This window comes from Hevea brasiliensis, chromosome 6 (assembly GCF_030052815.1).
Source record: "Hevea brasiliensis isolate MT/VB/25A 57/8 chromosome 6, ASM3005281v1, whole genome shotgun sequence".
Taxonomy (NCBI): Eukaryota; Viridiplantae; Streptophyta; class Magnoliopsida; order Malpighiales; family Euphorbiaceae; genus Hevea; species Hevea brasiliensis.
In genome coordinates this window covers 107,898,326-107,911,068 of record NC_079498.1, presented here as the reverse complement: position 1 = coordinate 107,911,068, position 12,743 = coordinate 107,898,326, and the positions used below count along the sequence as shown (strand labels likewise).

The following is a 12,743-nucleotide window of genomic DNA, read 5'->3' as shown; positions in this document are numbered from 1 at the left end:
TTAAATAATAAAATTAACAAATTAATAGCCTCACATGACATATATAACTCATATATTATTTTTATATATTTTTAATTATATTTTGTTATATATCTCATATATATAAATACATAACTCCATAAATAAAATTTTTTTTTATTTATTTAAAGTTCATTATATATATATATATATATATAATTTTTTATTAACTTTAAGACGTATAATTTTTAAATTTTTATAATGAAATATTAAATAGTTTAAAAATATTAAATAAGAAATTTTTTTAAAAAATTAATAATAAAATAAATATTAATTAAACATATTTAACATTTTCAATCACTTAGTCATGAAAATTGAGGTGTCAATGACAATAATAGAGATATTTAAAAGAAAAATAAATAAATAAATAGTAAAATTAGATACTTAATATAAAATATAATAATAAATATAATTATAAAGCAGGAGAATTTCCGTGTGCTAATTGTCATGTGGCAACACCAACAGAGAATCTGTATCCATGGCATCACTAAAAAAAAAACTCTACCTACTTTATATATATATATATATATATAAATTAAATATGTTTTATATTTATAATCATTTAAAAAAAATAAAAACAAAATTAAATACATAATATAAAAGAAAATAATTATTATAATTATAAAGCATAACAATTTCTATGTGGTAAGAGTCGCGTGGCAACATTAAGAGAGAATTTGTTCACGTGCTAACATTAAGAAAAACTCTACCTATTCTTTATATATATATGTGTGTGTGCGCGCGTGTTATCTCTTTTTACAGGTAAATAAATACAAGTAGTATTTCAATTTAAATACAAGTAGTATTTCAATTTAAATGCAAGTAATAATAAGATATCTAAACATGTTACTCAAATTAAATATCAATAGTTTTATATTATTTAAATTAAAAATTAGATATTTATTGTAACACCTTAAATTTTTAAATAATTATTTTGTGTTGATACTGATTAATTTATTAATATAATTGTTTAGGTGATCAGAATCGGCCTTCTTCTTCCGTCTAGCTATCGCAATGATATTTAGTAGATTTGTGAGTCGATATTGATTTTATTTATAATTTCAATATTATTATACATGCAAGGAATGTTTATACATTTACTTATACTTATATGTATATAGCTATTATAAGCACACATTTTGTTGCATTATTATTTGATAAAATTGATGTGGGCGTCACCTTAGGGTAATTTAGAGCTGTATGCGTGTGTCAACGTACGTAAAGTGTGATACTGGATATGGGTAAAATGGGCAGATCGGCTTAAGCTAGTCTCGCTTGAGACCTGATCTTTTTTGTGATAAGTCTGGGTGATGACGGCTTTGAGTTGATCTCGCTGACCCCCGTATTTGGATTATTAAGAGAAAGTCCGACTCAAGTTGATCTCGCTGGCAGATATTAGAATTTAGAGAGCTATGTAGGGGATCAGCTCCCATGTATATATATTTGATTGATTTGACACATGAGTGTATGAGTGCTCTAAATTATTCTTTATGTGAATATTATTTGAACTTAGTTGAATGTATTGATATACGCTGCATTTCATATTTATGAATGCATTAGTCCTAAATAGTTATAGAAATTGTATGTAAAATCAATATCTTACTTTATGACTTACTTTATGAGTCGAACGCTCACTCCTGTTCAACTATTTTTCCTCAGATAACAGGAGAGCTCTTTTAATTTAACCTGCTTTCTTCCTCGCAGGTTTACCATAAGCAGATTTATTACATTATTATTTCCTGGTTTATATTCTAGAAACTCAACATGTATTATTAGTGTATTAAACTTTTTGGGACTGTAATAACTTATTCTTTTGATTGTTATAAAGATTATTATGTGGTTGTACTTGGATGAGAGAGATGAACTCCCATTGAATTATATGTATTTCTTTGAGGATCGTGAGAGTGAGCTGAGCTCCTCAAATTGAGATATATTGTGATTACAGGTCCAATGAGTTATTGGTCCCCGTTGGGTAGCCCAATTTATGGCTGAACTTTGTCCGTTTATTTCCTTAAAATTTGACTATAATTATGAGCTTTATAATTGAACTATAAATAATTAGGCTTACTATAGGTTTTGGGGGCCTTATGTTGATCCAAGTCCTAGTACTGGTCCAACCCAGAATTTGAGTCGTGACATTTATCTTATTTAATTGACATTTTATTTCAATTTCCTGGAAAGTCATTAAAATAATTTCTTTCACTTTTCAATAAATAACTTATTTAAAAAATTAAAATTATACTAAAATTAAATTAAAATTTATTGATTCAATCTGAAATTAAAAATTAAATTTAAACAAGGAATATTTTTTTTACTTATGCAAACAAAAATAATTAAAATTGAATTTTATACTTAGACTCTAACTTGATTTCTTTCATGTTATATGTTTTACCAAGTCTATTTTATAATTAATTAAACATATAAATAAAAAATATGTTGACTTTCTTATATTTAATTTGCACTTGTTCAAAACTCTAAATAAAAAAAAATATATTAAACAAAATAAATTAAAAAAACGTATAGAAATCTAAGGCATGCCTTTCACTCATAAGCCCACCAATTTTTTTTAGTAGACCATAGGTATCTCTTAGTTAATATTTACCAAACTTAATTTTGCTCGGGTCGAGCAAATCTATTATAGAGGTAAAAGGCTCTCAATAGAAATTTTTTTCTATTCACAATAATTAAACACTCGACATAACTTAAGTGATATAGAGTTTTTTTACTATTCGTACAATCCACTAGGATTGTGCAACGTTCTTAAGAGTTCCAAACTGAACTGACAAGAACTGTATCGAACCAAAATTTGATACTTTGATTTGATTCTAGTTCTTTACTAAGAATTGAATCGGAACTATACCAAAATCGAATCGAAACCATACCAAATCGGAATCGAATCGATAATCAAATTTATACATATATTTTTTTATTTTTTTAGATGTGTTATATACTTTTAATATAATTATATATATTTATATATGTATATATAATTATGAATTAAATACAACCTAATATTATATTTTATTTATCTATATATTTTTAATAGTTTTAGTTATAAATACATTACATTACCTTATAATTCTTAATTATAAATATAATATTATACTATATACATATATATGAATTCTTAATTATGTTTGTATCTTATAGTTAAATATTATATAATTAATAAATTATTAAAAAGCATATTATATAATATATTTATACTATTATATTATATAATATATTTAATCTTAAATTATATATCTACCGTATAGTTAAAATATATATTATATGATATATTATGTATTAATAACTAAATTCTAAACTTAAATATTAATTTAAGTATAATATTTTAGAGAAATAATTATATAAAATTATTTTAAAAATTGATAATTGAACCGGCATCATATTGAACTGAATCAAAATTTAAAAACCAAGAATTGTACCAAATCAAAATCGAAACAATAAAAAATCAAACTAAAACTATACCAAAATTTTAATTCAATTTTGATTTCTAAGCAAATTCCAAAATGAATCAAAATCGCGCACCCTTACAGTTCGCCATCCATTTTCTTGGACGCAATTTATACCACTATTCAAAAACATCCTATAATATCAAGATTTTTTTGTGATAAATCGGGGTGATGACGGCTTTGAGTTAATTTCGCTGACCCTCGTATTTAGATTATTAAGAGAACGTCTGGCTCAAGTTGATCTTGCTGGCAGAGGTTAGAATTTAGAGAACTGTGTAGGGGATCAGCTCCCATGTATATATATTTAATTGATGTGACACATGGGTGTATAAGTGCTCCAAATTATTATTTGTGTGAATATTATTTGAACTTAGTTGAATGTTTTGATATACGCTACATTTCATCTTTATGAATGCATTAGCCCTAAATAGTTATAGAAATTGTATTTAAAATCAATATCTTACTTTATGAGTCAAACGCTCACTCCTATTTAACTATTTTTCCTCAGGTGACAGGAGAGCTCTTTGAGTTTAACCTGCTTTATTTCTTGTAGGTTTACCAGAAGCAGATTTATTACGTTCTTATTTTCTTGTTTGTATTATAGAAACTCAACATGTATTATTAGTGTATTAAACTTTTTGGGATTGTAATAACTTATTCTGTTGGATGTTGTAAAGATTATTATGTAGTTGTGCTTGGATGAGAGAGTTGAGCTCCCATTGAATTATATGTATTTCTTTGAGAATTGTGAGGGTGAGCTGAGCTCCTCAAATTGAGATATATTGTGATTACGGGTCCAATGAGCTATTGGTTCTCGTTGGGTAGCTCAATTTATGACTGGACTCTGTCCGTTTATTTCCTTAAAATTTGACTATAATTATGAGCTTTATAGTTGGACTAGAAATAATTAGGCTTATTATGGGTTTTGGGGGCCTTATGTTGATCCAAGTCCTAGTGCTGGTCCAACCCATAATTTGAGTCGTGACATTTATCTTATTTAATTGACATTTTATTTCAATTTCCTGGAAAGTCATTAAAATAATTTCTTCCACTTTTCAATAAGTAACTTATTTAAAAAATTAAAATTATACTAAAATTAAATTAAAATTAATTGATTCAATCTCAAATTAAAAATTAAATTTAAACAAGGAAAAAAATAATTATTAAATTTAATCAAAATCAAACTAATTTGAAATTAAAATTGAGATAACTTTTTGTTATAACTTTGGATACTGTTAATTCTAAAATTAAAATTATTTAATTTTAATGAAAAATTGATTTAGAATTAGATTGTAACCAACTCTACATAAGTCTCTTCTTCCTATAGACATTCCCTAAAAATTTTCACTAATCATCTTATGAATATGATAATTATGTATTGCAACATTGTGCATTCATAGATTTAGTTCTCTTTTTCAATAAATGTATATAATATTTTTTTTTTTACTTATACAAACAAAAATAATTAAAATTGAATTTTATACTTAGACTCTAACTTGATTTCTTTCATGTTATATGTTTACCAAGTCTATTTTATAATTAATTAAACATATAAATAAAAAATATGTTGACTTTCTTATATTTAATTTACACTTGCTCAAAACTCTAAATAAAAAAAAAAATATATTAAACAAAATAAATTAAAAAAACGTGTAGAAATCTAAGGTTTGCCTTTCACTGGCAAGCCCACCAATTTTTTTTAGTAGACCATAGGTATCTCTTAGTTAATATTTACCAAACTTAATTTTGCTCGCGTCGAGCAAATCTATTATAGAAGTAAAGGGCTCTCAATAGAAATTTTTTCTATTCACAATGATTAAACACTCGACATAACTTAAGTGATATAGAGTTTTTTACTATTCGTATAGTCCACTAGGATTGTGCAAGGTTTTTAAGAGTCCCAAACTGAACTGACAGGAACTGTATCGAACCAAAATTTGATACTTTGGTTTGATTTTAGTTATTCACTAAGAATTGAATTGGAACTATACCAAAATCAAATCGAAACCATACTAAACCGGAATCAAATTAAGAACTAAATTTTTATATATATATTTAGATGTGTTATATACTTTTAATATAATTATATATATTTATATATGTATATATAATTATGAATTAAATACAACATAATATTATATTTTATTTTTCTATATATTTTTAATAGTTTTAGTTATAAATACATTACATTACCTTATCATTCTTAATTATAAATATAATATTATACTATATACATATATGTGAATTCTTAATTATATTTGTATCTTATAGTTAAATATTATATAATTAATAAATGGTTAAAATGCATATTATATAATATATTTATACTATTATATTATATAATATATTTAATATTAGATTATATATCTACCCTATAGTTAAAAATTATATAATTTAGAAATAGTTAAAAGATATATTATATGATATATTATGTATTAATAACTAAGTTTAAAACTTAAATATTAATTTAAGTATAATCTTTTAGGAAAATAATTATATAAAATTATTTTAAAAATCGAGAATTGAACCGGCATCGTATTAAACTGAATCAAAATTGAAAAATCAAGAACTATACCAAATCAAAATCGAAGCAATAAAAAATCAAACTAAAACTGTACCAAAATTTTAATTCAATTTCAATTTCTAAGCAAATTCCAAACTAATCAAAATCGCACATCCTTACGGTTCACCATCCATTTTCATGAACCCAATTTATACCACTATTCAAAAACATCCTATAATATCAAAATTTTTTTTCTTCTAATAATTTCTTTTAGCCAACCATAATTGATTAATTTCCATTTAAATTCATTTATAATTATACATATAATCTAATTAACATCCCTAATTAGTGCTTACAGCTTAGATTAATTAGCTAGCATATTTCTATGAAATGCCTGCCACCAATTTTTTCTTTATTATTACATGATTTTCCATAAATATTGAAAATTAAATGTTGGTAAATTTCTTCTGGAATTGTTGACTCTTTTTTTTTTTTAAATATTAGATTTAAGTAAATAATTTTTGAAATTGATTTTATTTAAATTACTCACTCTTTATAATTTTTTTAATTTTTAATTATGACAATATTAAATTGTAATAACTACATACACGAGAATTATTGATGAAAAATTAAAAAATAAAATTTATAATCTATTTTATCAGTTTACATATTTTTTTTTGTAATAATTTTATCAATCTATATTAAAAAAAAAAAGGGAGCTTGTGCAAAGTTTGGTTTCACTTTAGATACTTCTCCCTTAATTAATTATGATGACATCACTAACATTTTTGGTTTAAATCATGGCTTAAGTAATAGAACATTCATTGAATATTGATTCCAATTATATAAAAATATTTGGCCTTTATGGAAATAATCCTATTATATATTAATTAAGTAATTTCTTTTTTTAAAAAATTAATTATCTCTTAGAAATTAATTATTTATTAATAAGCTTTAACTTAACAATATTAAATTGATATTTAATATTATAGGATCTCAAATTTGAATAAAATTCAAAATCAATTAAAAATTAGTAAAAAAATATAAACTTTTAAAATTTTTGCAAATTTTCCTTAAATTGAAAAAATTATCAATTAAACTCAGTACTTTTTATGTTTATCCAATTACATATGTCTATCAATAAGGTCATTAAACAATTAATAAAAACTTCACGCCATACATCTTTCACCTCTAATTATAATCCAATTAAATCCTAATTAAGTAATAATTAGATGAAATAAAAAAAAAAATAAAAGGAAAGATCAATCTAAAGGAGGTGAGAGGATAGGAAGAGTTGTAGTGGACTAAAAGTTTGACCTGGCTAATATATGCAGTCAAAGATCAGTAATCACCCAAAATACAACACAAAATGCTACTAATTGATGTGAAAAGCAAACTATTTTCTTTTAATTGAGAATTAGGCATATAATTTTATTTAATTAGGTCTTAAATTGGGTTAATTGGGGATGAAAGATAGCGTTTCTGTTAGCTCATTAACAAATTTATTGATGGTAGGATGTAATTAAATAAACATAAAAGTACATAACATAATTGATTTTTTTTTTCTAATTTAGGATAAAATTGCAAAAAATTTGAAAGTTGATTTTTTTTTTGTAATAACAATAATAATAACAATAATCACAATAAATTACTCTCTTCTATATATATTTCACAAAAAAAAAAAATATTGATGGAGTTATTGCCACAAAATCATGGGCTTTAATAAGGAAATAGAGCTTTCAGGGTAACTAAGTATGTTGACATGGTAGTTCAAAAATATATATCTATAAGGAATATAATTACATTGGGTAATTTAACCCTCCCCAAATAAAACAAAATCCCTGCAACTTTACTCACCACTTCAATCCTTCGCTGAAATGTTGCATGAAATAACTTTCAATCCATGGGATTTCTTTCCATTATTGAAAAGATACTATATTTATTTCAATCTCAAATATAAATACAAGCATCTCTGCTAATCTTTCAATTCAATTCAATTTCATCACAATCTATGGAGCCAATTCCTTCAGAACCACAACCCTGCCCCTCTGATGCCTCTAGCATATCAGCTGCTTCGGAGGGAACTCATCATGAACTCGCACAGCAGGTCCATGTTGGTGATGTGAATATGCAGAAGATGAAGATGAAGATGAAGGAGAAATCTGAGCCTGCAGCTGCAGTAACGCATGAATCTAGTTCTCGTGTTTTGCTTGATTTGAAGCTTTCTAGCGATGATTCGATTCGTGGGTCAAAGCTTGAACTCAATCTTTTCACGGCAAACAATGAGTCTACTGATGAAAACATGCATGCTGAGAAGAGATCTGATTATAATAATAATAGTAATCAGTCTAAGGTTTTCTCATGCAGCTTCTGCAATAGAGAATTCTCTACGTCCCAAGCTCTTGGTGGCCATCAAAACGCACACAAGCAAGAACGTGCAATAGCTAAGAGGCGTCAAGGCATCGACTTGGATGCTTTTGGGCACTATCCTTATAATTATTATCCACATTCAACCCTTGCAGCTCCTCTTCAACATTCTTTATATGGATCTCTCGGCAGATCTCTTGGGGTAAGGATGGATTCCTTGATTCATAAGCCTTCTTCTTCTTATCCATGGATGTCCTCCGGCGGAGCCTATCGGTATGGCCATGGTGGGTGGTCGAGGCAGGGCTTGCTGAATTCACAGCAACCCTCCATTGATAGGCTAAGGATGGAGAGATTGAATAATAGTGGTGGTGGATTTGGATTATTTGCTTCTGGATCTTCTTCTTCTTCAAGAATTGATGAAAATAAAAATAATTCAATTATTAATCTTGATGCTTGTCCTTCAAATATTAATGCAATGACTACACCATCTACCATTGATCATCTCCAGCGAGCAGACCATGCAACAAGTAATCAAGTTGATGCTTCAGGACTTGATTTATCACTTAAACTCTAAGTTTTTAATTGTTTTACTAGTTTCAATTCCTTTGAAAATGTTTAATTCTCACATTGAATTTCAGAATTTGTACAAACACATTAGCTCTTGATGTTCTTCTATTTAATAATTTAGTTGCATCTTTTTACAATTGTTATCTCTTATTTATTATAGATCTACACTGTACAAATCTAAAATACAATGGTGAGAGTGTATTCATTTAATTATTGATTATCATCATAATAAATTATTTACTCTATTAAATAATAATGATGATGTATAGAATATCCATGGATAATTAACTTTTTTTTAAAAAAAAAAAATTGGTTTTTAATTAACAAGGCTCCATCCTTCCTTCCTTTCTTTCATTGAAAGAAATAGAAACTTGTGCTTTTAATTTCTTCCTATTTAAATGAGATTTTTCAAGCACGAAATTATTTATTCCAAAATTATGATCTTTTTCCAACTTGCGCTCTTCTGGATTTTCTTTTTAAGTGGATTACAGTAGATTTAACAAGATTAATTTATAATCAAATACTTATTGGAATAATTATCCTCCTATAATTCTAATTCTTGACATCAAAATTTCTAATTTAAACACAATTGCATTAATTGCTTGGACAAGTAATTGAGAGGCTTATCAATTCATTTGGACACATATACAAACTTATAATTTCCTTTCTAATTTTAAATTTCCTTGTAAATTTGGTAAATAAAGGTTTTTTTTTTTTTAATTTAGGGTTAAAGGCATTCTTAGTCAACTTTCAAACAACTATTACAACGAAGTTGATTTATATTTAACAACCCAAAAAAATCTTTGGAAAAGAACTTATCAACACAAAGAAAATCATTGCTAATAATATGGGTGTGCTATTCGCTGCCTCCAAATTCAGAACACAAAATTTTGTGTAGATCAATTTGTTCTCAATTTAAATTAAGCATTGGTACATCAACATTCACAATGCTTACAATAAGCATTGAGGGATTATTAAAATGTCCAAGTTTATTTGCATAATTAAATATGATATTTATTTTTATGTATATGATAATAAATATGTGTGAACATATTATAATATTTTGTATAATTGAATATGACATTTATTCTTACGTGTCTGACAGCGTAAACATGTATTGATATCTTATAATATTTTGCATATTTGAATATGACATTTATTATTAAGTATTTGACAGTGTAAACATACGCTGGCATCTTATAATATTTTGCGTAATTGAATATATCACTTATTCTTATATATCTGACAGTGCATGCATATATTTATTGGCATCTTATAATATACTGATGCATTTTCATTGTGTTATCAATTTGGAAATGAAAATAAAATTCTTATGCATTTAATTAGTTTGTGTTGGCAAATTTTGTTATTATTATTATTAGGGAAAAAAACCAAAAAAAATACCATATGGTTTTGTGTTTTCACATGAAGAACCATGGTTTAATTTTTGATAAATTGATAACATGTGTTTTTCTATGTTAGTAAATGTCGTGTAGATAAATTTGTTCCCAATTTAAATCAAGCATTGGTACATCAACATTCACAATGCTTACAATAAGCATTGAGGGATTATTAAAATGTCTAGGTTTATTTTCATAATTAAATATGATATTTATTTTTATGTATATGATAATAAATATGTGTTAACATATTATAATATTTTGTATAATTGAATATGACATTTATTCTTATGTGTTTGACAGCGTAAACATGTATTGATATCTTATAATATTTTGCATATTTGAATATGACATTTATTATTATGTATTTGACAGTGTAAATATACGCTGGCATCTTATAATATTTTGCGTAATTGAATATATCACTTATTCTTATATATCTGACAGTGCATGCATATATTTATTGGCATCTTTTAATATACTGATGCATTTTCATTTGTTATCAATTTGGAAATGAAAATAAAATTCTTATGCATTTAATTAGTTTGTGTTGGCAAATTTTGTTATTATTATTATTATTATTATTATTATTAGGGAAAAAAATAAAAAAAATACCATATGGTTTTGTGTTTACACATGAAGAATCATGGTTTAATTTTTGATAAATTGATAACATGTGTTTTTCTATGTTAGTAAATGTTGTGTAGATAAATTTGTTCCCAATTTAAATTAAGCATTGGCACATCAAAATTCACAATGCTTACAATAAGCATTGAGGGATTATTAAAATGTCCAGGTTTATTTGCATAATTAAATATGATATTTATTTTTATGTATATGATAATAAATATGTGTTAACATATTATAATATTTTGTATAATTGAATATGACATTTATTCTTATGTGTCTGACAGCGTAAACATGTATTGATATCTTATAATATTTTGCATATTTGAATATGACATTTATTATTATGTATTTGACAGTGTAAATATACGTTGGCATCTTATAATATTTTGCGTAATTGAATATATCACTTATTCTTATATATCTGACAGTGCATGCATATATTTATTGGCATCTTATAATATACTGATGCATTTTCATTGTGTTATCAATTTGGAAATGAAAATAAAATTCTTATGCATTTAATTAGTTTGTGTTGGCAAATTTTGTTATTATTATTATTATTATTAGGGAAAAAAACCAAAAAAAAATATCATATGGTTTTGTGTTTTCACATGAAGAACCATGGTTTAATTTTTGATAAATTGATAACATGTGTTTTTCTATGTTAGTAAATGTTGTGTAGATAAATTTGTTCCCAATTTAAATTAAGCATTGGTACATCAACATTCACAATGCTTACAATAAGCATTGAGGGATTATTAAAATGTCTAGGTTTATTTGCATAATTAAATATGATATTTATTTTTATGTATATGATAATAAATATGTGTTAACATATTACAATATTTTGTATAATTGAATATGACATTTATTCTTATGTGTCTGACAACGTAAACATGTATTGATATCTTATAATATTTTACATATTTGAATATGGCATTTATTATTATGTATTTGACAGTGTAAATATACGCTGGCATCTTATAATATTTTGCGTAATTGAATATATCACTTATTCTTATATATCTGACAGTGCATGCATATATTTATTGGCATCTTATAATATACTGATGCATTTTCATTGTGTTATCAATTTGGAAATGAAAATAAAATTCTTATGCATTTAATTAGTTTGTGTTGGCAAATTTTGTTATTATTATTATTATTATTATTATTATTATTATTATTATTATTATTAGGGAAAAAAACCAAAAAAAATACCATATGGTTTTGTGTTTACACATGAAGAATCATGGTTTAATTTTTGATAAATTGATAACATGTGATTTTCTATGTTAGTAAATGTTGTGTAGATAAATTTGTTCCCAATTTAAATTAAGCATTGGCACATCAAAATTCACAATGCTTACAATAAGCATTGAGGGATTATTAAAATGTCCAGGTTTATTTGCATAATTAAATATGATATTTATTTTTATGTATATGATAATAAATATGTGTTAACATATTATAATATTTTGTATAATTGAATATGACATTTATTCTTATGTATCTGACAGCGTAAACATGTATTGATATCTTATAATATTTTGCATATTTGAATATGACATTTATTATTATGTATTTGACAGTGTAAATATACGCTGGCATCTTATAATATTTTGCGTAATTGAATATATCACTTATTCTTATATATCTGACAGTGCATGCATATATTTATTGGCATCTTATAATATACTGATGCATTTTCATTGTGTTATCAATTTGGAAATGAAAATAAAATTCTTATGCATTTAATTAGTTTGTGTTGGCAAATTTTGTTATTATTATTATTATTATTAT

At 24.9% G+C, this 12,743-nt stretch overlaps 1 protein-coding gene across 1 annotated transcript; it reads left to right on the top strand.

Moving 5' to 3' along the window:
* The first annotated feature begins 7,987 nt into the window (after positions 1-7,987).
* On the top strand, positions 7,988-8,917 carry LOC110634624 (zinc finger protein 3-like). The gene has a single exon (XM_021783703.2). The coding sequence runs from the start codon at positions 7,988-7,990 to the stop codon at positions 8,915-8,917; it is 930 nt and encodes a 309-aa protein (XP_021639395.2).
* Positions 8,918-12,743: the final 3,826 nt, after the last annotated feature.